At 42.1% G+C, this 24,131-nt stretch overlaps 2 protein-coding genes across 13 annotated transcripts in view; one reads left to right on the forward strand and one right to left on the reverse strand.

Annotated features, from left to right (window-relative positions):
* The window catches only part of SMPD3 (sphingomyelin phosphodiesterase 3), a 96,902-nt gene extending 92,287 nt beyond the window's left edge, over window positions 1-4,615 (forward strand). For all 5 annotated transcript variants that reach the window (XM_027750019.2, XM_027750017.2, XM_039382551.1 and 2 more), the window contains one exon: window positions 1-4,615. In XM_027750019.2, the coding sequence (XP_027605820.1) occupies window positions 1-102 (102 nt within the window). In that variant the 3' untranslated portion in view covers window positions 103-4,615.
* The window catches only part of PRMT7 (protein arginine methyltransferase 7), a 27,475-nt gene continuing 6,689 nt past the window's right edge, over window positions 3,346-24,131 (reverse strand). For 3 of the 8 annotated variants that reach the window (XM_039382549.1, XM_027750016.2, XM_039382548.1), the window contains exons 7-20: window positions 23,445-23,686; window positions 23,126-23,303; window positions 22,756-22,883; window positions 21,813-21,951; window positions 21,310-21,393; window positions 20,537-20,584; window positions 19,651-19,740; window positions 18,837-18,998; window positions 16,732-16,806; window positions 15,818-15,978; window positions 14,572-14,668; window positions 12,696-14,009; window positions 7,972-8,126; window positions 3,346-4,150 (exon numbers count right to left, since the gene is read on the reverse strand). In XM_039382549.1, coding sequence (XP_039238483.1) covers window positions 13,854-14,009; window positions 14,572-14,668; window positions 15,818-15,978; window positions 16,732-16,806; window positions 18,837-18,998; window positions 19,651-19,740; window positions 20,537-20,584; window positions 21,310-21,393; window positions 21,813-21,951; window positions 22,756-22,883; window positions 23,126-23,303; window positions 23,445-23,686 — 1,560 coding nt within the window. In that variant the 3' untranslated portion in view covers window positions 3,346-4,150; window positions 7,972-8,126; window positions 12,696-13,853. Of the gene's footprint in view, window positions 4,749-7,971; window positions 8,127-8,941; window positions 9,413-12,695; window positions 14,010-14,571; window positions 14,669-15,817; window positions 15,979-16,731; window positions 16,807-18,836; window positions 18,999-19,650; window positions 19,741-20,536; window positions 20,585-21,309; window positions 21,394-21,812; window positions 21,952-22,755; window positions 22,884-23,125; window positions 23,304-23,444; window positions 23,687-24,131 lie in introns of all 8 variants that reach the window. The other 5 variants (XM_039382547.1, XM_039382545.1, XM_039382546.1 and 2 more) reach the window with 5 other exon arrangements.

Below are 24,131 nucleotides of genomic sequence, written 5' to 3' on the forward strand. Positions count from 1 at the left end.
GAAGTGGAAGAGTTCAGCTTTATTACCCAGTTAGCAGGCTTGACAGACCACCTACCAGTAGCAATGCGTCTCATGGTGTCTACAGGAGAAGATGATCCTTAAAACTGACCAGCTTTGAGAATCAGAAGAGGGAAACATTAATGATATTTTAAAAATATCAGAGGATAAGAGCGAACTATCCTGGTGCCACGTTAGGAAAGGTGACCCGACCTGACCTGGGCTACTCCCAGAATGTACCAACAATGTGGATTTAAAAAGGGAAGAAATGGAAGGGGTTGTGGCCAAAAGCCACTGTCACAAGTTGCTCAGGCAACAAGGCAGGCCTGTACTACAACACTTTCACTGTGGACCGAACAGAACCAAGATGGAAGTCCTAATTCCTTCTGAACCAGTGCCATTCTTACTCAAACATGTTTTTATACTAATATATAGCACAATTTAGTTTGTAATTAGTCTGTGAGTTAGTGCTGCTCGATGGTTTTTGCAACATTTCCTTGTCTGAGAAGCTGAAGCTTTGTCTCCTGTCGCGCTCGCAGCAGCCGCATGGCCCGCCCTGCATGAGCTCCACACACAGCCCTGGCACCCAGAGGGGGGGCTCAGAGCCACCCACAACCAGAGCCACGCTGGGACTGCAAACCTTCTGGCACTACAGATAGACCGAACACCAAACAACAGCTCTCTTCAATTTGCAGACCAACACCTTCCTGTCTGAGTTACGGACACACAAAAGATTTGGAATTAAGACTTTAAGAACACAGTTCTACCCTTCTTCCAGCTGTGTTACCACTGAAATTATGAAGTGTTTTGTCTGAATGATGACTCCAGAATCAGGCCTTCAGCTTTCTAAATGCAACTTACTCCCTTAAGAAGAAACATAGTTTCCCTGTAATGTCTTTTCTTTCTTTGCCATGTGTGGGACAGTTCTGAATTATGATATGGGATATGTATGTTACAGTAGAGTGAATAGATTCCTGTAGTACCATTGGTAACACCAGAGCCAACATTCTGCCTTAGCTAGAAAGGGTAAGTGGGAAATGGATTGTAAAATGCATGCTAGATAGAGTAAACATAAACATAAGTGACATTTGGGGAGAAAAAACTGTAGAACTGTGTATGATTGATAAGGCAGAATAACCTAACAATTCTCTAAAGGAATCAGTACACTTGAAGGGGAAGTGCAGCATGGCCAGCTAGAGAGCAGAGCTGGGACTCTTGGCCTTAGGGAACTGCCTCCCAGGAGCAGAGGCTGTTCCTGTGTCTGAGACACAACTCTCCCTTTGTTATGCATCACAGACTTGAAGAGGGGTCTTGCCATCTGACTTACATGTTCTTTCCACTACAGCTCAAATGTGGGGCTCCCCTCTGCCATCTCCCCATGGCCTGACCGACCCAGCCTCTGTAACCTTAACAAAAAGAATGAAAAACTGAGAATCAGGTCCATAATGAGAGTTGGCATTTTTTGGGAGGATTTAATTTCAGAGGGTTTATGTTTCGAGAGAACAATGAAACCCCCTGTGTTCTAACCATTACTTAGTTTCTTCTGCCTATGTCGTGTTCAATTTTAGTGTTATTTCCTCTTACATTACTTACATTACATTCCCTGTGTTAAGAAGAGTTAATCCAATATTTGACTTACTCCATTAAGTAACCTGTTTTAGTTATGCTGACCACAAACTCCTGAAGATGCTCTTGTTTTGGTTTAGTTTACAGCTGCTAGGAATCAGCTTGAGCTAAATCTGAATAGATTTAAATTAGAAATCTCAGTCTGCACAGTCTCTGATACTGGCTTAGTTAGCTATGGTAAACAACAGAGCTTTTACTTAAATCAACCTGATTTTGCAAATAGAGAAACTCTTAATAGTCATGAGAGTGCAGGACTAACAGTATTGGCTAATTCCAAGTAGGCAGTAGGGCCACTGCTCCCACTCTCCCACTGCACCTGGTCTTGACACATTTTATGCCTCATTTTCCAGTCCCAAGGTCCCTTGAGCAGAAGCTGCCTCTTAAAAGTGTGCTGTGCCAAACCAGGGGTAATCTGCAAGTAACCCATGGGGACTCAAAAATGGAACCAGACTCAGTTCCCCTTTTTGATAAAATTAGGAATTCAAGTTTACAGCATCAGAGACTTGAGTGTACTACCCCGTGCACCACCAGTTTCCCACTTTGTATGTTTGTCTTTATACAGAGGGTGCACATATGTGCAATGTGTTTTTCTGGTTTCTTATTGCTCCACCCAGTTCAGAAAAACTTGTACCCAAACCAATGCTTTTTAATCCTATTTTCTACCTTACTTGTATTTTATTAACCTTTTTTAAAAAATCCAAACAGTATCAGTAGCAATGTGTGTGCTGTCCAGCAGCTATTTCTCAGTAGTAAAACTAACTACACTATTTTTAATAGTTTTCCTAACAATGTAAATTACAATTTGATATCAACTTCACCAAGTATCAGTTGCAGGAGCTGAATTTGACACTGTGTGGGATACAAACATAAAACTACTGCCAAACAACGTTACATTATTTACAGTAAAACTGACGTGGTCTAAATTACCTTAAAAGTCGTTCTGTGGCTTTGTGCTGACTAAAAATGAGACACTTTTGTCAACTTATTGAGATATATTGAGAAATGTTTTTTTCAAATTTGAAGTAAACTGTTTTAGATTTTGATGTTTCCTAGTTTCTCAGTGCTCAAGAACAGCCTAGTTGTGAAATGTTCTCTTACACAATACACACACGTTTAACCAGTCGCGGTAGTTCTTTCTAATTCACTGTCTTAGGGAATGTAACTTTGCCAGAGTGATGCTGGAGGTGCAGCACTGTGGTACCACTGGACAGATGCTCCTTGGTTTCTCACAGTGCTCCTGTGCCTTTCCATGTTTGCAGGGGTCAGGGAGTGTCTGTCCAGGGGAGCTGGAATGAACAGGCTTTCCCTTCCAGGGGGGACCTCCGGGAGAAAAATGAGTTTTGTCTCCACCACTGCAACCACCAGAGTTCCCTCAGCCCCACAGAGTCACTCAGGCAGTGCCTGTACAGGACATCAGTCATCACCAGCCTTAGGCAGATACTGTATCATAGAATATTTGCACTGAAAAGAACAACAAAGGCAGGGCAGGGCTGGGTGTGAGAACATGCCCAGGAGATCAAACCCTGGAGAGTTTGTTTATATGTCAATTCTCTTTACTTATGGATAGCATGACCCAATTTATTAGTAGAATGTTATTTATAAGAATTGGACTTAAACTTCCTGTCCTATGCTTACCTCACTTTGTGCTGGGATTTCAGGCATCTTCTAGAAGTGGGAGATAACGCTGTTCTTGGTTTAGTAATGCACCAGGGACACTGCAGAGCAAGGGTCATCTTTTTATAAAGGGTATATAACATCTCCTGTTTCTCATTTCAATTTGCATTTTACAACATCACTTCTAGAATAAGTGAGCAAAAGACACAAATGAGGACAGTCAAAAAGTAAGCACTTCCAGAAGTGTTCAGGGTGTCAGGTCCTGACAAAGTCAGTAACTTTAGGTCACTCCAGAACACTCCCTCGAGAACGTGGCCTCTCAGGCACATCCAGCTCCAGTCAATCCCTGCCCTGTCTGTCCGATGGATCCACCGGCTCCACTCCAGCCACTGAGCACCAGGGTGGGAACACCCAGCTTTGTGCTGTGGGCAAAGGCCTTTAACCAATTCCAGCGGTGCCCAGGGGGTCTGTCCCAGCCCAGCCCGTTTGTTCCAGCCCAGGGGGTCTGTCCCAGCCCAGCCTGGCTGCTCAGTGGGAGCTGTCAAAGCCCCCAGCCCCACTGCCCCAGCCCCACTGCCCCAGCCTGGCTCCCAGAGCCCGCCAGTCTCTGTCCTGCTGGCTGGAGAATGAGTTCACCTGCCTTGTGCCAGGATTGTGACACAGTTTTAGCCCAGAAGCACTCTCAGTCAGGCTGGCTAGACCTGCAGTCCTACTTGTTGGGTTAGACAGTCAGATTTAGGGAACATACAATTCCACTGCAGAATCTTCTTTTCCAAGGCCTCTGTCTGGTGCTCCAGCCGGAGCACGACCGTGCCCAGTTTGGTCCCTGAGCTGCCCTGGATCCCAGAGCAGCACAGCAGTGTCAGCACATATCATCAGCTCAGAAATGAAGTGGTTTGGCCTCCTCCTGGCACTACAGGATGAGAAGAGAAATACAATTCAAGCACTTTGAAAAGCTCCCAATTTTATCATCCATTACGAGGGTCAAATTGTTACTGAGGGTCTCACTTTTCCATGCCATCTTATTTTCAATATAATCTCAATGCTTTTAAAGACTTGTAATATTGCTAAGATTTAGAAATCCTATAATAAGAATAACCTTTTTTATTTCAATGATTTTTCGGTATTGTATCCTTCTGGAACCTAATGTTTTTATATGGTAAGCACACACCTTCCAACATTTTGTTAAAAACGTACGAAAAAAGAGAAAAATTTAAATATTTTCATTGGTTTCTTTATCTGCAAGAAAACCACAATCGCAGACCTGATAAAAACAAGGTATTTTAAACAATATGGAGGGGTTTTTGTCTTCTATTGGTGCTGAAAGGAATAACTGGTTGATGCAAACAAGGTAATAAAATTTCAAGGCTCAAATGATTCTGTGCAGTCACTTTCTCTGGTTTTATGATGTGGAGCCTGATGTCACCAACAGAAATCTGACTCCAAATCCCAGGGTGATCAAGTGGGTGGGTCAAGTACAGTCTCACTGTGCTACAGGTGTTCTGGTGAACCTGCAGAAAATCAAGGGGGAAAGAAACGAGTCCTTTTAACTCGCCCTCCACTGCCCAACACCCTGCCCAGACACCCTGGCAGTTCTGGAGCTGTGCAGCTCCATGCAGAGCATTCCCAGAGCCTCTGCAGGCTGCAAACCTGACCCTGCCTCACCCCAGGGCCACACTGGAAGGATCCCCCCTCACAGGGTGCCAAGCACTTTGCTACATGTATTCCTAGTGAAAGGGCATCACACAAGACAAACTAACTCTCAGCACAAAGCCCGGTCCATTATCTCAGCCCCAAAATAAGACTGTTACCAAAAAAGTATTTTAAACTCTTTTTTCTGTTACTCCTTGGTGTCATCTGATTTCTCTTTTCCACATTTGCAGAGAAGATATTTATATACAACACACTCAGACTTGTAACCAAACTGTATGCCACAGTAAGCACATAAGAAGGACTGTAGCTCCTTCACTAATTATTAGCTCTGTGTTCCTGAAACTGTGTCACTGTTGAACTAACGGTGCTTACCCTGGTGAGATCCCCTTTGCCCACAGCTGACCTTGAGTGTCCTCCCACCTCAGTGCAGAGACCTCAGCCTCACCACCCTGCAGCTCTGTGCTCCACTGGCAGAGCAAATTAGAAGCTGTAAATGGAGCATTTATTATACACTGGCTGAAAGAAATGCTGAGTCTGGTCAAGTGCTGGGCAATGGCTCCTGACCAGTACAAGAGGTCCTTGTCCAGGCCTGGATTCCTGGGCTGACAATTAGAAGAAAGTTTCTGACCACAAGACCAGACAAGTTCAAAACCAGCTTCCAAATGACCACAATGGAATGCAAAACAAACAAACAAAAATTCCTCTCTGAAACCCCAATGCTTTTAAAACAGAGCTGAATGTATTTTTAAAGGGTTTCCATGCATGAGCCCAACTACAGGAAGGGACGATACAGAACCCAGAAGGTCCCACTTGGTCCCATCTTTGGTTTGAGCACAGGGGAAAAGTACAGCATTTCTTCTGCTTCTGGGTAACGTTATTTATAAGTACAAGCAAAATTATCTGTTTGGGACCTTCGGTTTAATCTTGAAAAAAACACTGCTATTTCTATTCATGTTTTAAACATGGACAGAACTGGAGCTTACTAGCAGAAACTCTTCAAGTATGAATAGCTGCTTGTCAAGGCTCTGTGCAAGAAGACTATTTGAAGCATAGGGGGCAGGGGGGATGGAAAGAAAAGGAATGGAAGGAGGAGATACTTGATCTGCAGACATACTATAAAGATAGGAGAACATCTAATAAGATTTAAAAAAAATGCAACAAAAAAAGTTAAGAATATTAAGATTAAATGGCCCTCAATTATTTGGGAAACATTCCACAGAATGTACATTGCTGACTAGTTTTGTTGGTGAGAAGCATGACTACACCTTCCCTTTATTTTTAGAGATGCTTTTTTTGTTAAAGCTTATTTTAAATATAATTATTTGATTAGTTGTTGCCCAGCCAGCCCAGGGAATGCAAACACAGACTGTCTCAAAAAGAGAGCTTCTAGGGGAGGTAAACAATGGAGCAGTGTATCTAGTTCCCAGCTGGAGGCAGAGACACAAGTGGAATATTCTCCCTGCAAGCAGCATCCAAGAAAGCAGCAGGAAGCTGGCAGTGGATGTAAGGCACTGCTTCAATCTGAACAGATGATCTCCTGTGAGAAAATACCTTTCTTTATCCAGGCAGCTCCAAGGCCTGGCTGACTGGCACAGAGACAGAAATGGCCCCACTCTCAATGGGGCCACGTTCTGCCATCGAGGGAGCCTTCAAAGAGAGAGAACTGGACAGAGAGCACCTACAAGGGCCACAGCACAGCACAGAACTGCTGGGGCCACTGATGATGCCACTGGAACAAGGAACACGCTGCCAACCACACCTGGACATTGGCACTCCCACCATGAGCCCCAGCAGCTCCACAGGACACGCCCCTGGGCCAGGAAGAACTGCTCAGGTGATCAGGGAAATGCTGCTTATTCCTGTACCTGTTCCTGTAATCCATAAGCAAGAAACAGCCCCCCAGCCTGGCAGCACAGGCACAGCACACCAACTCAGTGAGACACTGGCCTTGAGGAGCTTCCTGGTTGTGACAAGCACAAAAGAAAACACCCCAAAATTAACTGTTTTGTTAGGACACACCCATGAAACCTGTGGAGCAGAGCACTCTGCTACAACAGACATAAAGCCTGTTCTGTATTGAAATATGAAGACACAGTCTTTCCTAGATATTTCTCTTCCTTCCTCCCTTTTTGAAAACTTTTTTGATGTATGTTGCAAGGTACATGCCAAGATAATGCAGGAAAAGGTGAAAATGTAACCTTTACTATAGAAGTTGAGTTTGTATTTCATTCAGTGCACTGTGCAACACAGAGAGACCTGTCAGGTTTTGTTGAACACTAGTCAGTATTCCACAAAAAGAGAAGGGCCAGGGTGTGGTGAGGATCTAAACACCTGAAATCTAAAAAGAAATTTATTTAATGCATGAAGGAGAAGCCTTAAGGCAAGGCCAAGGCTCAGTAAGAAGTAATGTCAGCAGGGTCACCTAAGGGACCATCACTTAAATTCCATTACCAGAATGAAACTACTCCATTTGGAGTCTAAAGACCATTTTAACCACTCAGAAATGAACACACCACCAGAGACAGCTGTACATGTAGGCAGCTGAGGCTGTATCATAAGGTATGATAAAGCTGCTGTGATTGTTATTAAAATTGGGGTGGGGAGAAAAATGTTTTAAAACAAACCAGGGATGAACAGACTTTAACATCATGAACCCTTCTCCTGAGTTTTTAGTCTTGCATGTACAGATTACAACAGATTTAACCCTAAATTTAACCCACAGCTGAGCTCTGCAACTAATATTTTCCTTCTACCCTACATTGCCCTCTCCCTTCTTACTCAAGCATGGAAAGCAAAGATTCAAATGCCATACATAACATGGAAAGGTATCTTTAAAGGGGTGCAGAACCCACAGAAACCTATGACATATGGTTGCCTTTGTGTCAGTCAGCATGACTTGAAAAACAGCTCTTTAGACTTGTTTTGTTATTTGTAAAGACATATCTAGGAAAAAATAGTTTACAGCAAATTAGACCTAAAAGCAACTAGATCTAAACTAAAAGCAACTAGACCTAAAAGCACAATCTCAGCAGGAGCTGAGTGATGCTAAAACAGACAAACAAAGGTAGCCATGGTTTGTACCTCTGAAGAAAGAGGCTGAGCGTGTTCAAAACACTGTTTCTTCTCTGTAAGCTTCCCATTCAACGGCCACAGGATTAAGGCTCCACTCAAAGGAAACAGGCAAGAAGTATTATGGGGAACTCAAACAGCATCAGCTCAGGAGGTACCACTGTTGCCTGAAAACAGGAGGAACACAAGCAGTCAATACTAAAGCCACTGCCTTGATCCATGGCACAATGTCCCAGTGTAAGGACAGGACACACGTGTGGCACAACAGCCAGCAAAACGTCTGGGTGAGTTTGCTTTGCACACCGGTTCACTGCCTGTGTGTGTGCCTGGTCCCCTCAGTGGGGAGTCACACCCACACTCCACATGAACTCTTGTTTCTCAGGCCCCACCACTGCTTGCAGAACACAGCTAGCCTCTCCCCCAGCCCCTCTGCCCCTCTGCCCCCCGGGGCTGGCAGCAGGTGCCAACACACCTTCCCTCAGGTGGGACACTGCCCGGTGTGTTGGGACATGCAGGCACGGCAGGGCAGGGGTAAAGAGAACGTGTCTGTCCTGCCCTGAGGCTCAGCCCCACAGGAATCCCCAAGGAAAGGGGCACAAGGGCTGAGAGACTCGCTGGCATCCCTGGAAGGGCCGCCTGTCCCTCTCCTGCTGCACTGGGAGGCTGCAGAGCAGCTGGTTTATTCCAAACCCTGGAGGTGCTCCCAGCCCTTTCCACCAACATGAGGGTATGTCACCCTATATCATTAGCCCTGTGGTATAAACGACTTTGCTGCTGCCTGTGAGGCAGGCAGGAGATTATACATGTAGACCTGCTGTACAGTCACTGCAACCATTCCTAGAAACACCGCAGTCGAGAAGAAATATGACATTTTCAAGTGCTGCAGTGAAGGCTGTCTGTCCCTCCTTCCCTCCCACCCCATTCATCGCAGCTTGATTTGTTTGCTGATTGCCAGGGGGTGAGTCACTGGTTTCTTAGATACCCTAACATGAAGCAAGCAGCCACGTTCTGTGAGACAGATGCAGCAGGATCCACCATCCCCCTGGAGAAGCAGGACTCCACTCAGTGACTGCAGCACCCACTGTTCCTCCCAGAGCACGAGTCCTAACACTGCACCTGGAGATGGGAGCGATGGGCAAGGCAGGACAGAGCAGAGGCTGTGCACAAGGACTGGAGTGAGAGACAGACCCTCAGCAAAGGAGTTGCTGCAGGAGGTTGTGCAGCTGCACCTGAGCAAAACCCTGAGGAAGCACCAGAGGTTCCGTGGCCAGCTGTGTGACTCAAGGCTGAGCTGCCCCGGGGCTGTGCCCACAGCCCTGCCAGGAGCCCGTCAGAGCAGCAGTGCAGGGCTTTCCCTTTGCACCAGCAACATCATCAGCTCTCACTCTTTCAGTAGTGCCCTTGTCCACAAAAGAGGCATCTTCAGGGCTCTCAAATCTTAGACAGAATCCTGCTGAGGGGAAAAAAAAGTGGGTCATCTTCATGACAGGCTTTGAAAACAAAATCAAAGCGCTATAGCTTTGTAAATATATATAACTATATTAAAAATACAATTTATATATAATATATAAATATATTGTACATATGTGCCAAAAACCACATGGTTTTAATTACTGAGGTATCCAAGGATTTACTGCCTCTGAGCCTTTATCTGCTGTATCTCGGTCAAAGCTCCTAAGGCTGCATTTGAAATCACACTGTGCTAAGAAAACAAATGATTAAAGCAGAGCTAGGGAGTCAGGGGATTAGTCTATTCTGCATGGCCTTGAGCAAGTAATTTTTAGCTCTGAGGCCCTAATCTTATAGTGAGCCTGGGGCAGATGAAACACTTGAACACCACAAAAAGCACCCTCAGTTTTTTTCTTTTCTGAAAAATGGAGATGACAACAAATACCTCTCGGAGAAGCATCTTAATCACTAATCTGCATTAAATGCTTGGAAATGTGAAGTATTACAATGATTAAGTACAAAACCAAATTAACATTTAGCAATGCCATCAGAGTCAATAAGGTAGAATGACAACACAAGCATCCACTGCATTCAGCTCACAATCACCACTGGAAAAATCCAACCCTAGGAAGCTGTAATAGTCTCTTCCCCTCCTAACAACCAGCTGTAACTACAAACAGAATACAAAAGACGAGTGACTAAATGAATTAGTCCTGAACTGCATCCTCTATCTTGTTAAATGCAGGAAGCCCACACAGAGCAGTTTCAAAGGGACTAATGAAGGAGAAAAGCAAGCTCCAGGATCTCAGTCCTTGAATTGCCCAGCCTTCAGACAAAGGTACCAGTTCTGCAAATAAAGGAGCAAATCTTGCAGCTGCCATGACTTAGAGAACACCCTTTAGAATGCAAGACTTGTCCTTCATCAGGACCACGACAACTTCACTGTCCTAAGAGTACCATTCATTCTGTGTATTCAGCAGGGGACACAGAATTCTGTTGCCTGCCTGCCTTAGCAGTAGGTGCAAGTCTGGATTAGTTTTATTGGGAGTTTCACTTTTTGAACTAGTTTTCCATTTCCATCCATGTACATAGAGTGTGTCTCGTAACATCAGAGGCATTTATTTGCACATAAGATGAGAGAGCTGCATTGCAAGTCTGTGCATTTTCCTTACTTATAATATGCTAGAAAATTAGAAGTGGGTTCTCAGCACCCTCTTGTGGATCTGTGCTGTGGTAACCACTACATATTAGTAACATTTCATTGCAATTCAAAGCTATACAGTTACTTTTGCAGCAAAACTGAAACTGAGAAGCTAAATGTGAATGGCAACACTTGGTAGTTTATTATTATTTTTAATACCTGACTAAAACCTGTGTCTTTAGTGCAAACATCTCTTGTGCCACATTAAAAAAGCTGCCAAGTTCCATTGCAATATATGAACTGCAGTACTATGAAGTTCAGTGGTGGCAGGGGATCCTGTTTCTATTAGAACGTGCAGCTGTGCCTGCAGGCCTAGTCAGGATCAAAGCTGTTGTCATTTAGAAAAAAAATTGTCTGTGGTGGCAGCACAGAATAAGTTCCTTCCAAGAGAAAATAGGATTCTTGCTCTGCTTATTAAGATGCCCACAGCCAGAAGCTCCTGCAGCTCAGCACATCATTGCAATGCTTCTGTCAGCTCTGGGAACAAATGGGAGCTGGATGCTGCCACTGGGTAGATGGGATTTTTTTGATTAAGAGGCTTTCCTCCCCCAAGTGTGTTCTTACAGTAAGATGCCCTGTGGCAGAGGACAGAGATAGAAGTAGTCTTTTATTCTGTTTTTGCACACATGCATAAGAAATGGCCAGGATCCCCCTGCAAGCAGCTGTTTTCCACACAATTTACAAATCACGTTAAGTTTTTCAGTCCAATCTGAGGAATTCACAGAAGTCAAGGAAGACTGATACATACAATAAATAGTCCTAATTACTCACACATGTGGTAAGGGTTTGCCTCAACACAGCAGCTTCCAGCACACTAAACCAAATCCTGAAGGCAGTTCCAGTGCCTGTCTAAATGCACAAGCCTAACCAGCCAGCATCAGCAATGCTGATAACACTCACAGTGAATTAAAACATGCACAAGGCTTCATGAGCACATCCATCAGATTTTGGTCCTCTAAGGAAACCAGAGGTGCTAAAATATGCTCAGCATTCAATCTTTCCAGCTTTTTTTTTTTTTGATAGCAGCAATACAATTTCTGCTCCAGGTATACTGAAATTTATGTTTTTCCTCATATGCACATAGAGCAGATCCTGTGAACTGCCACAGCTCAGCAGACGTGCTGCTGCTACATCTGGCCTGTGCCCTTGGCCTGCACTCACCCACCTCTGAGAGCCCCACTAGTGCCAAGCCTCACAACACCAAGAGCTTTAACAGGGATGCCTCTCAGTCACCATGCCTGGTATCTACTGCAGTGCCCACATAACTTCAACATACATAATACTGACAACAAAATACAAATTCCCATCAATGTGCATTACTTCCCTTTGGCACTGCAGCAAATTTATATTTTATTTTTTCTCAGGAAGTACAATTCAGGCACATACATACACAGTTATCTTTGAGGAAGCTAATACTACCCAATGAAATACTCTAAGTTTTGTTGTGGTTTTGTTCTTACTTTATTTTTTTCAAAACTATAAATTCTAATATATTGCTTTCTATTAGTTCTGTGTTCCCTTTGAAACACTGTCCTGTTCTGTTGGATCCAGAATCACCTGTGCAGTTAACTGCACTGTCAGAAGCTATTCCTCCTGCACAAGGGGAACAGCAGCTCGTGCTTTCTGTGTCAGAGCACACAGGCAGAAGAGCAGTTGTATAATGCAAGCTTTCTTCAGGCTTGCACAACTGTGCCTGTGCCTTTGAAAAAAAAAGGGCCAAGCCTTTACTACTTTAAAGGCTTGGCCATAATATTGTTTCCTTTACAACTGCACTGCTTACATACCCAACACATAACAGACTTGTGCCACCATACTTTCTGTGGGCTAGGCACAGTGTATAAAAATTAAAACAAATGTCTAATGAACAGTAACCTCTACACTCCAGCAAAGTCTGTAAGAAATGACAGACTGGAGTTAAGCATCTTAAAAGTAGAGTTTTGAAAAGTGAAATTCACATATCTCAGCAGTTGCTGCAGGGTTTCTGTTTGTCAGGAAAATGATTCTGAAAAATTTTGGAATATTTCAGATGGCCTGTGGGTCTATAAATATAACCACACCATTAGGAAAAGAAAAAATTCCTACTCACAAGAATGATGTATCATGGTGACCAGGAAAGCAGAGCAGAGTGGGCTGTGCTCCCTCATGGCTTCTTTATGGTATTTCTGTCACTTTGCTAAAGCTGCTGCTCAGAGGAAACAGGAGTAGCTTTGGTAAGCAGTTATCCCTGGGGCTGGCTGACACAATTCAGGACAGGCGGTACATTGATTTTCCATTTCCCTTAATAGGTCACACATACAAAACAGATACATCAGTTGATTGTTCATCTAAAGCAGAATTAATTTCAACAATACAATTTCTGCCAACATGATTTGCAATGCAGCTAAGAAAACCTCAGGTGAGGACATGGCATTCAGAGCAGCCTACAACTTGGCTGAAGTGGCAGATATTATTTAGGCCTCTGATGGAATGAGTATAAGGCCACATTTTTAATCATATAATGCATATGTCATATCTCCAAAAGATTTGCAGGTTTTTTAGACTACAACTCTTCTTCTTTTGTTTCTCAGACTACCATCAGTTTGTCACTTCCAATTAACTCTAATATGTACGTTTTCTGATTTCTGGTTACAGCTTTAGAGATTTTGGTCACTGTTTGGGAAATGACTCTCCAGAAATGCAGCATCTAAAGACTTCAGCAGACTGTCAGTGTGTCCCCCTTCATTCACTGACCATTTCAGGTCAATAGGAGCCACAGCTTGGCCAAGTCTGTGAGCAGCTCAGCTGCTTCCTGCTCCCCAGTAACTGCACTAACACACATATGTGGCTTGACTTGGGATTTCTTTTTGAGCACTCTGAAGATTATTTCCCTTTTTACAGTGACAAGAGCAAAGCTTGAACTAGATGTGTGTAACTCACTTTTCTCTACTGTCAGTGAAAGGCTGTGTCCTCATCTAGTGCTATGCCAAGCAATAAGCAGCAAGCCTTTCAGTTCCATGGCATTATGCAAAACACTGGAACAATGATTACAAGAATGTGTATATATGTATATAAACCCTGACAAGAACACCTGGTCCCTAAGAAATGGTTCCTCTACCTCACCAACTACATATTTTGAAAACAAACCCAAAAATGTTAAAAGCATGTTTCAGAACAGTTTGTTCTATGGGCACAATAAATAAATCCCTCTGCTGTATGAAAAAAAAAGTTTATTATAATTTAGGAATATGAGCAAAAGTAAAGTATTTTATAATAGCTTAAAATCCATGGCAATCTCCCCTGTCTTTGTGTCGAAACTTATGGCATAGGTGACAGCAGTAGGGTCTGAGAGAGCCTCTGACTCAAGAACAGGACTGAAGAAATACACAGCTTGCTTGCAGTGGGGATTCCAGGCACAGGTTCCCTACAGGAGACAGTTCAAAGTGGAAGCAGTTAAAACTCTACCAATTATTACCACACAGTAACAATGCAGTAAGAGCCCTTGTTCCCAGCTGGGCCCACAAGGATCAGCATCATCTCTTCCACTGCCATCCACCCCACCCTAGGAACACCCCACTTGAGTACCATGTGCTGCTCTGCACAGAGAAGGCAGAGGAAAAAATGCATTTTGGTCAAAGAATATTTAGATAGAATACCAAAAATACTCCTTCCCCTTCCAGTTTTTGCTTTTGTTAAACTGAGAAATGGTATTTGTAATAAACTCTACTTTGAGCTAGCATCATATTTAAACTCTGAATTGATTCCAAACTGTGGAGCATTTTGATCCAATTCAGATTCTCCCATTTTAAGGTACATCTCCTGCTCCCTGCAAAAACATGAACAGATATTTCTACTAGTTCTGTCTATGTAGTATTCAAGCAGTGTAACACAGAGCACTACATAACCCAGGCATGGCTAACAGGGACCTATTGTTCAGCACTGTAATCCTACAGACTTTGATGTAATAATCTAGACTGAAGATGTACCTTTTCATTTGGAATTTGCATCAGTCCTGTACTTATGGAGATATCTGCAGCAAGATGATATTCCATCCACAGAACTGCTCCATGGCTCTTTCCTTTCCTGGGGAGAGGTGGAAGATAAAACCTGTTACTTCCTACAGCACTGACAGCTTCACAGAGACACTGCACTAGTGGTTCAGGGAGAGCTGGAAAACCAGGGAGAACTTCTTTCCTTGAAAAAAAGTTGAACAGCTGAGTGATTTGGTAATTGGGCAGCAACTTTTAAAATATTTGCAGATATGAAATCTAAAAAAGGCAAGGAAGAGGAGAATATGTCATAACTACATCTGCTCAGCAGCACAGTCATTTAACCAGCCCTGAACAACGTGGCATAAGTTACACTGCATGTTCAGACAGCACTTCCTTTAGAGACCCCAGTTTCTATGGTTTCTGAATTTTGAGGAAATGTTTACCACACATACCATGCCACTTCAAGAAGCAGAGGTGCTGCCAGTGTGCTGCCTACAAATAAAAACTGCTGCAAAGGCAGAGACCCCACACAGGTGGTTCTGGATTTTGTGAAACCTTGAATTTTGCTTCACAATGAGAAACATACAATTACAGCAGTGTTTGAGTTATCCAAGATCTAGACAGCAAAAAAAGAACCCCAAAGAACCTTTCCCCTGATTTTTAATTCTTAAGCAGCATTTTAAGCTTGAACAGAATTAGGGACAATTTGTAGTTACATTATAGTGAAAAATATCTCAGAAGACATTACAAACATCAAAATTGCCAGAATTATAGTTAGAAGGAAGAATAACACACATTTTAACATCTATTAACACAATAATTTAAAGCTATTAAAAACAGTAATTTATTAAACACAATAATCTGAAAAGCTAAATAGGAGCTTTTTCTGCAAGAACTCAGCAACAGGGAACAAAGAAAGACTGAAAACATCCAGACAATGTTTTACTTTCTCTACATCATATATTAATCTATTTAAATTTTAAATCACAGTAACAGCTAGAAAAATGTTGGTTTTGAAATACAGGCATATTATCCAATCTAATAATATCTAATATTATTGTTATAGCCTATTGAGAATAGCCACAGGAAATTTGTGTCAGAATAACTTCCACAACTTTGGGTCACATTATTAAAAACTGTCGAGTATGTTCCCACCATTAACTGTAGTACCCCAAGAACCTGAACAGGAGGTAAAGCCATGGATGCTGATAGGAATCTTTATTGCAATGAGCAAACTGACCGCAGAAGATCCACAGAGCCCTCTGTGCTGAGGCACTGCTGGGGCACAGGCTCTCTGAAGTCAAATGCCAGAACTTCCTGGGGGTCAGACAGTGACTTGCAAGGATATTCCCACAGAGGGTGAGGTTCTGCTTCCTTGGATTCCCTAAAATTCAGAGAATCCTGAAGAAAGAAAGGAATAAAATTATCTGAAGACAATCAAAAGGCAAATAGTCCATGTTTTCAAGTTAATTACATGTCCTTAACCCAGAGTATTTAAGCAATAAAGCTGCAAGAGGACAGGACTGCACTTCTTAGGCACAAGGGAAAAAATGTCCTACATGCATGAAACCAAGTGCTGTGACAATGGCCCTCAGCACTGACACAAAACCAGGCACTTTCAAAAGAAAATGCATTTAAAGTTTCTTCTCCCTCCAGACGAATTCTACTCTACAACTGCCTGTACTCCTCCACAATGACTGTCAAGGTAATCTAAACAGCTCACTCAAATATGGATATTGACAGTCCAGCTCCAGAAACAGATACAAAGAAATCTCAGCCTTCCTATCTAGTTCTCAGCAGTCAATAAGCCTTTTTCTCTTTCAAAAGTACCTCCAAGTGAGGGCAGCAGGATTCATCTATAAACAACTCCCATTTTGAGAACAGTATTTTCCTTTTGAATGAACAGAATTATTTTCCAAACAAAGCAAAGCACTGAAGAACTTGACAAACAAGAAGTAACTGCTAACCCCAAACCCCACACCATGAAAGGTACTGTTTTACAAGAACTAAACAGTCACCAGAGTTCTGAAAGACTAAAACAATGGTGTTCTGCATAACATACAGGTTTTCCAACAGTCTCAAAATGCTTTATTAAGCCAAGGTGAGTTTTTGTTTTGCTGAGACTTGTGCTGAAACTACTTTCAGTCTTCTTACTTTAATCATATCATCCATAGTCTGGACATCAAAGCCTTCACAGATGCCACATGGACTCCGGATTCTCCATAAGTCCTATAAAAAAACCCAGGATTTTGTTTGGCTTTATTAATGGAAACAGGAAATCTTAACATAATTTTAGCTGTAGAGCAGACATTTGATAGCAAGCCAGATAAAGACTCTTTCCTATCTATACATTCCTAAACCATTACAACTACTGCAAGAATTAGAAGACAGAGTAATTCTGGAAAACATTTTTTAAGGCAGTTAATTCTTTAGCCACTGTTTTAAACTCCTCTAAAGAATCTGTCACATTTCTTACAACCTCTATGCATCATTTACTTTAGAGCATGTATGGATTTGCCAGGATAAAACCCTTACAGCCCCTGCATTTTCACTGCCCAGCACAGGTAAGTGCTCCCAGTTGCACTGAACATCTCACAGCCTGCCAGGCTAACATTTCCCTCCAGCACTTCAAAGAGGAGTGAAATCATTTTAGGCACTTCATACTCTGCCTCTCATTGACTGTAGCAACTCAGCTCAACTTTTACCTTTTCTTAGACCACATTAATGGTCTCTCAATAGAACACAAACATTCACTGGCCATGGATAAATACATTTAATTACCTGGTCATTCTTGCACCTAAGCTCAAATGTTCCTGCTTTATATGCTGGCAGCAGGACTTCTGTACATCTCAATAAATCCTGTTATACTTGTGTCTGAATACAGCATGAACTAGAGGACTCTGCATGGTATCCCTGACAGAGCACCCTGCTCCCTAAATGCAACTGTGGACAAAACAAGTTCATAGCTAAAGGAATTCCATCAAATTCTTTCTCCAGGATCTAGCTTTTGCTAATTGCTTAACCATGATGACATATCTATTCTGAAAAGACAGAACAGCCTACAGAACCAGTTCTGCAAGACACCTTACAACATCTGCTCACTCTGTCCGACCAAAATCTGGTGAATGCAGAGGTTATTTTTAAAACCTCACAGGTTTTAGTCTTTGTGTCTAGAGTCACCACTGAACAAAGAAGAAAACGTAAAATTAAAGCAATAGCTTTGGGAACAGCTTAATGGAATGAAATACAAGTTAAATGTTCTACCAAAAGAGCTATGTGGAATCAGCTTTGAACACAACCCTCACGAAAGGGTGAAACTCAGGCTCAGGTGACACGAATGTTACTTTACATTCTGCTATTAGATTGCTGAATAATCTTCAGTCATCACTCTGCAGGCTTCAGCTTCCTCATCCAGAACATGAACACAATAATGCTGACTTCCTTCCAAAATGCTTTGAGTTCTAGAGGAGCAAAGTCCTCTAGATAAGAAATCATGGAATTGAAATTAACTGTTTATTTCAATCTGATTACTCTTGATTAGTATTAAACACCTTGCATTTTTAACAGATAAACTGGAGGTTATGTTTATGTGAAAATTCATTAGATTATAGGCCTTTTTTTATTTACAGATATGTACATTATTTACTATATTCAGACTACAGAGTCCCTCACTTAAGCTACTGGTCTTTGCATATTAATGATGGAAGAACGTATTTAATTTCCATTATCATTGTAGGTAAACATTTCACAATCTTCAGTTAAGGAGTTTAATGGCTGAAAAAAAAAAGTTTATAGCTTTGTACAATTTCTGAAAGATGACTTTTCAAATTATTTTTAAGATGAGCTCAAATTCAGAACTGTGCACAGCCTCAAAGAGGTTAAAAAAAAAAAGAACATGCAATTAGGAATCCCACCTCCAGTCTTATCAAGCACCATTTGAAAAACTGGTATGTAGCAGAATATCTAATTTTATAAATAACCACTACTGTCACATACTTCAGTAATTTCTAATCTAAAGAAATATTTTAAAACATTCAGCCCTTCCATTTAATGGCAAAATTACTTGAGTTAATTTGCTGACAAGAAATGGCTGAAATAGCACAACTCACCTCCAAGATATCAAATATTCTTTTCTGAGGTGGTAAGTACACATTGGACAGTATTAAAATGCAATACACTTGTCAGTAAGAAGTTCTAGAAGAGGACTTATCTCAGTGGATTTGTGTAAATATCACATGGATAATTCTGAACAAGCTCACCTGGAACTCCACGATCATCATGTGCAAAGCAGCAGACTGAGGTAGGACAGAGACATTGTTGCTGAGGTGCCTGCTCACAGCTGTCCTGGCATACCAGAAATACAGGTTATGCCATGGCAGCAAACTGGTACTGAAAAATGGCTCTCCCACAAGAACAGAAATCTGGCAAAGAAAGGAGAAGACAAAAGCATTATAAGAACAACTCAGTAACACAGGCTGTCTCAATCTTCCAACAGCTACCAACACAACACAAGGAGTGAAATCATCTAGATCAAAACTGCTACTGTCCATAAAGATTTAATTACTGTACACTGCACATAGGGCACACCAGACATAGTTCTGTGGGTTTAGTCAGCACATCTTAAAATGAATTTTCCTGCAACAAAGTTTGAGAGAAAATATTTTTATGTTGGAAGGCTCTGTAATGAGTCACAGTACTTTTGAATTTTTTAATTTAATGATGTTAGTACTTTCAAAGAGATTGCCATCTTCTTGAGGGGCTCACCAAAGAGCTCCAGCCTTGCAGCACATACACAGTTAAACCAGTTAAACTGCCTGAACAACCGGTGCAGATTATGCAGCAAGGGAAAGTCACATCCTGTCAAAAACAAAGCAACAATCCTCCCACAGTCTTCAGTCTCCTTTAGTTTTAGTGGCACATGATCTGAACCATCTACTCACTGCATTTTGCAGAAGCAGGATATAATGGCATTCAGTGTGGTTACAATGGCACAGCAGAAAAGCAAAAACAATTTTTACCTTCTGCTCGCTACCACCCCCCTGAAATTCAGTATATTGGACAACTGTAACATACCTTTTTATCTTCAAAATGAGAAGGCTTCAGCAACTCAGGACGTGCTTCTATTATTTTAATTTTATCTTCAAGATGATTTGCTTTCAAAAGCTAAAACCAAAAAGTAGCATGCTGTCTTTAGCAAAAATCACAGCTGAGACTCAAATACATACCAAAATAATCATTTTATTGAAAATAAATTATAAAAAAACCCCAATAGCCAAAAAAATATTTTTAAAAAACTGCCTACCATATCTTATCAGGTTGATGAGATCTGCTGTGCATCCTGCTCTTGAAGGATGCACACACTTAGAGCCAACGTGTCACACCCAGTGAACTAAAGCACGTGCCCTCCATATTCTTTCACACAAGTATATAAAAAGGCAGGTAACACCGAAATTGTCTCACTTTCTTTCATTTGTGCTTTGAAACATATAGGAACAACAGTCAAGAAAGGTAAGAATCACTTCAGCTATGAATACAGTGCATATTTGGCTTCTGCCTGAGACCAGGTTTGGGTCCTCACGTGCCTGCTGTTCCTGTTTTGTACTCCTGAGCCACGGGCTGAGCCAGACCTCTTTCAAATACCCAGTGCCAACTAAAAGAGCCACAGCCAAGGATGACTCCAGCAAGCTGTTTCCATTCACTTCTCAGACACCAGCTGCCTCTCCTGAACAGCCTCCACTTCACTGGCAGAGCCTTTTGTGCCCTTCCCCAGGGCAGCAGCTGGAACAGCACTTGCAGTGAAGAGCCACTGCCTGTGTCTCCTAAGAGCAAACAGCATCCTCAAACACATTCATTAAACCGACTGAACTTCTAAACAATTGATGCAAGAACAACAAACAAAGGCATCAGCTCTGGCCTCAGTAACACCATTTACTGCTTTAACAGAAAATGGAATACTCACTTTCTCCATGACAGAACAGGACACACCAGAGTTTTCTACTGTGAACACCTAATGAAAACACACAACAATTAGTGAAACTAGCTTTATAGCTTTTAATTAAAAGAATATGTTAACTAAACAATGAAGGAACACTTTGATGCCCTAGTGAGCACAGTTCACAAGAACCATGCATCTATTCCACAGCCCACTGCCACAAACCTTTTTAACAACTAAACACCCCCAATAACTACAGGCTAAATAATGCTGTTTTCACAGCCATACAAGAAAAAAACCACAAACAAAATGCAAATATTTTATTTTCCTTTTTTGAGATGCACATTTGCTCTAGGCACACATTTACTCCTGAACAAATGCAAGCATATTGCCAGTGTGCCAAATCAAGCTCCAGCGGTGCTCACTCCCTGTGAGCAGTGTTTAACAGTGTTTAACCACCTGACTGGATCAGATGGAAAGTGCTCAGAGGCCTTTGCAGTAAGAAAAAAAATGAAGTTTTGTTCATAATTGGTGAAAAGCTAGGCAATACGCTACACTCCTCAGGATTATATTACATTACACATTCCCAGATATTCAGTCCAACTGCAAGAGATCTTAGGTTGAAGAGCCCCATGACAGGATACACCAAGTAAGGCACAGACACATAAGTGAGACAGCCAGGCAGCTCTCAGCTCTCATTTACACGCAGACTCAGTGTAATAATGAGCTGAAAATGAACTATACAGAGAAAAATACCAAGCTAAAATGTAAAAATTTGAAAACAGGAGGAAGTATTGTACCTGCTTTGCTCCAAGACAGTGAGCCAGCACAGGCAGCAGACTGCCATCACTGATACAAAGGCAAACACTATCTGTGTTCAGAACCTACAGAAAATAAACAGTCATTGTTATTCCTATTCCAGATGAAAAAGTTTTCCCCACTTTATACATTTCCATGTAAAATAAGGGTAAAAAATGCTCATGTAGTCCCCTTGGCTTAGGTGTGAAAAAGTTTGCACAAAAATGTATTGGGTATCTTTATTCAACTACCAATACTACTTTTAACAAAAAAACCAGAGATGCTACAAGTTCCTATGCAGAAATGGTTGCTTACAATTTAAAAATGTAACACTGAAGTTTTCATGACAAAAATACGACCTAGATCCGCTGATGGAAAAAAAAATATACTTGGTGAGCAAAGTCCTTTGCAGGGAAGAAACAAACTCCATAAATAATTTCTGCAAATAAAACAACACGTGCATCCATCACAGAAGCTGAAAAAACCTGCAGGAACAGGCACTCACTGTCCTCAGTGCCCTGATGTACTGGCGTGTCCGGGCCTGGTCGTTCAGCTGCCCAAAGCGAGGCCTGTTCCACAGCAGGTGAGCGTGACACCTGCACACAGGGCTCTCCACACCACCGGCTGCTTCAGCCTCCTCTGCTCTGTAAGAGACGTCAATGAAGTGTTAACTACGGCACCAGAGACAGCAAACAGCTACACTTGTGCGTTTGGGCCACAGTGCACACTAATCCATAGGGACTCTGCTGTTACTTTTTCAAAGTTACTAGTTCTTCAATGACATTTTTGTAACTTTGCATTTCCAAACAAAGAGAGGCCAAAAAGAACCAATTTTCACCTTCACAACCAAGAAACCCACCCACTAACTGTGATGGCTAGGTTTTTAGGTTTTGTTCTTTTAGAAAAAAGGTACTCGTTTGCATTCCTAAGTAAAAAAGGCATAGGAAATTCAGACATTTTATAGCTAGCACTGATTTTTAAACATGTTAGCTGCTACTGCCATCACAACCAACGTGATTAAGCTCCTTTTAACCCGAGAAAAAGGTAGCAATCTCAAAAACACAGTGCTAAGAAAACAGAAAATGGAGACAGAATTATTATTTCACTTCTTTACCTACATGCCAGCTCAGCTGAGCTGTATTTTAGGATTTCCAGGAATCAACCAGGAGTGTTTTTGTTTCTCTGTCACAGTCCAACTACGTTTTTATGCATAATGTGTATTTTGCACCTGTACATAGCCCATGAAGCAGCTCTGCATAATTTTCTAGTCTTTAGGTTCTTCTCTTGCTCTTCTACAAAAACATGCTCTAAGAGCAGCAGGTGCTCAAGCCTGGAGTGAACAGCAGCCCTTTCCCCCCCAGAGCTGTTACCTGGCTCTCTGCAGGGAGTACCACAGGCAGTATCATTACCTGGCTCTCTGCAGGGAGTACCACAGGCAGTATCATTACCTGGCTCTCTGCAGGGAGTACCACAGGCAGTACTCATCCCGACGGGCAGTCAGCAGCACCTGCTCCCCCTGCAGCACCTGCTCCTCCCGTGGCAGGAAGTACACACACTGCATCCAGTGATCCCTCCACTGCAAAGGGACAGACACACACCCTTAGGAACCAGTCACAGTCAATAGAGAGCAAACAAAGAGCAGGAAGTACACACACTGCATCCAGTGATCCCTCCACTGCAAAGGGACAGACACACACCCTTAGGAACCAGTCACAGTCAGTGGAGAGTACACAAACAAAGTAAGACACCCAGTAAGGCGTTTCCTCAGGATAGCTGCTCACAGCCATGACAGTGCTATCTGAAGGCTCAGTGGTTTACCTGCAAAGCAGAAGTGGGGTTTACCCAGTAGGGAGCCATTGTGCAGTTTATCATCCCAGAGGGGTCCATGCCAATGTCCCACCAGGAAAGGACAATTTGTGCCTTCCCAGATCTAACAGGCTCCAGCTGCACTCTATAGGAGGTTGAAGCACTCTGTACTGGCTTACTGAAATCCACACTGCAGAGAGGCATAAGAATTGTAAAAAGATACAGTTCAGCATTCTTCAGAAATTCTCACCAGCTTCCTAGGCTAACACACAACTTCTAGGAAAGGCATAACAGGACAAGTTTGTCTTGACCAAAGCAACGTCTCCCTTACCTGAACATTGTCACCACATCACTAAGGGCAGTGAAGTCACTTGAGGGCACCTGGTTCAGTTGGATATCACAAACAGAAGGAACACCTGGACAATTCTCCATTTCTGAAGGGGGAACAATAATTTTTTCACCATCCTCTGCTTCAACATGAATGGGAAACAGTTTGTTCCAGGCCCACATTCTTTTGGATTCCACCAACTGGACATACACTGTTGCCCTGTGAGGCACTGCCTCACATCCTTCCTGAGTGTTCAAAACAAAGGGTAAATACACTCAATGGGTTAGATTTATTAACATGAATGAGAATTAAACCAATTGAAATGCAAAACCATTTAAAGAAAAGTTGGACTGGGAGCTTTGAAATCTTAAACACAAGTTATTTTGGAGACTTCTGTAACATCAGAAAGGTGAAACTAAAATTAGAAACCTAAATAAAGTTTTGCCATCCACATTTTATTAAAGGATAGTATTAGAAAAGGTAAAAGAGGAAGTCCTAAACTTACACCTATAGATTATATGTCCATGAAGGATACTAGATAACAGTATTTAAAATATTTCCACAGGCAAAAAGCATATGGAGTAGTAAGAGCATGACAGGAAACAAAACCTACCAAAACCAAAGCAATGCTCAGAAGGTGAAGCCCATCAAATTTACAAGGATTTAATTTTTCTAAAACAGCTTGGAACA

Source organism: Pipra filicauda, unplaced genomic scaffold (assembly GCF_003945595.2).
Source record: "Pipra filicauda isolate LSUMZ 115617 unplaced genomic scaffold, ASM394559v2 scaffold273_size1055052_pilon, whole genome shotgun sequence".
Classification (NCBI taxonomy): domain Eukaryota; kingdom Metazoa; phylum Chordata; class Aves; order Passeriformes; family Pipridae; genus Pipra; species Pipra filicauda.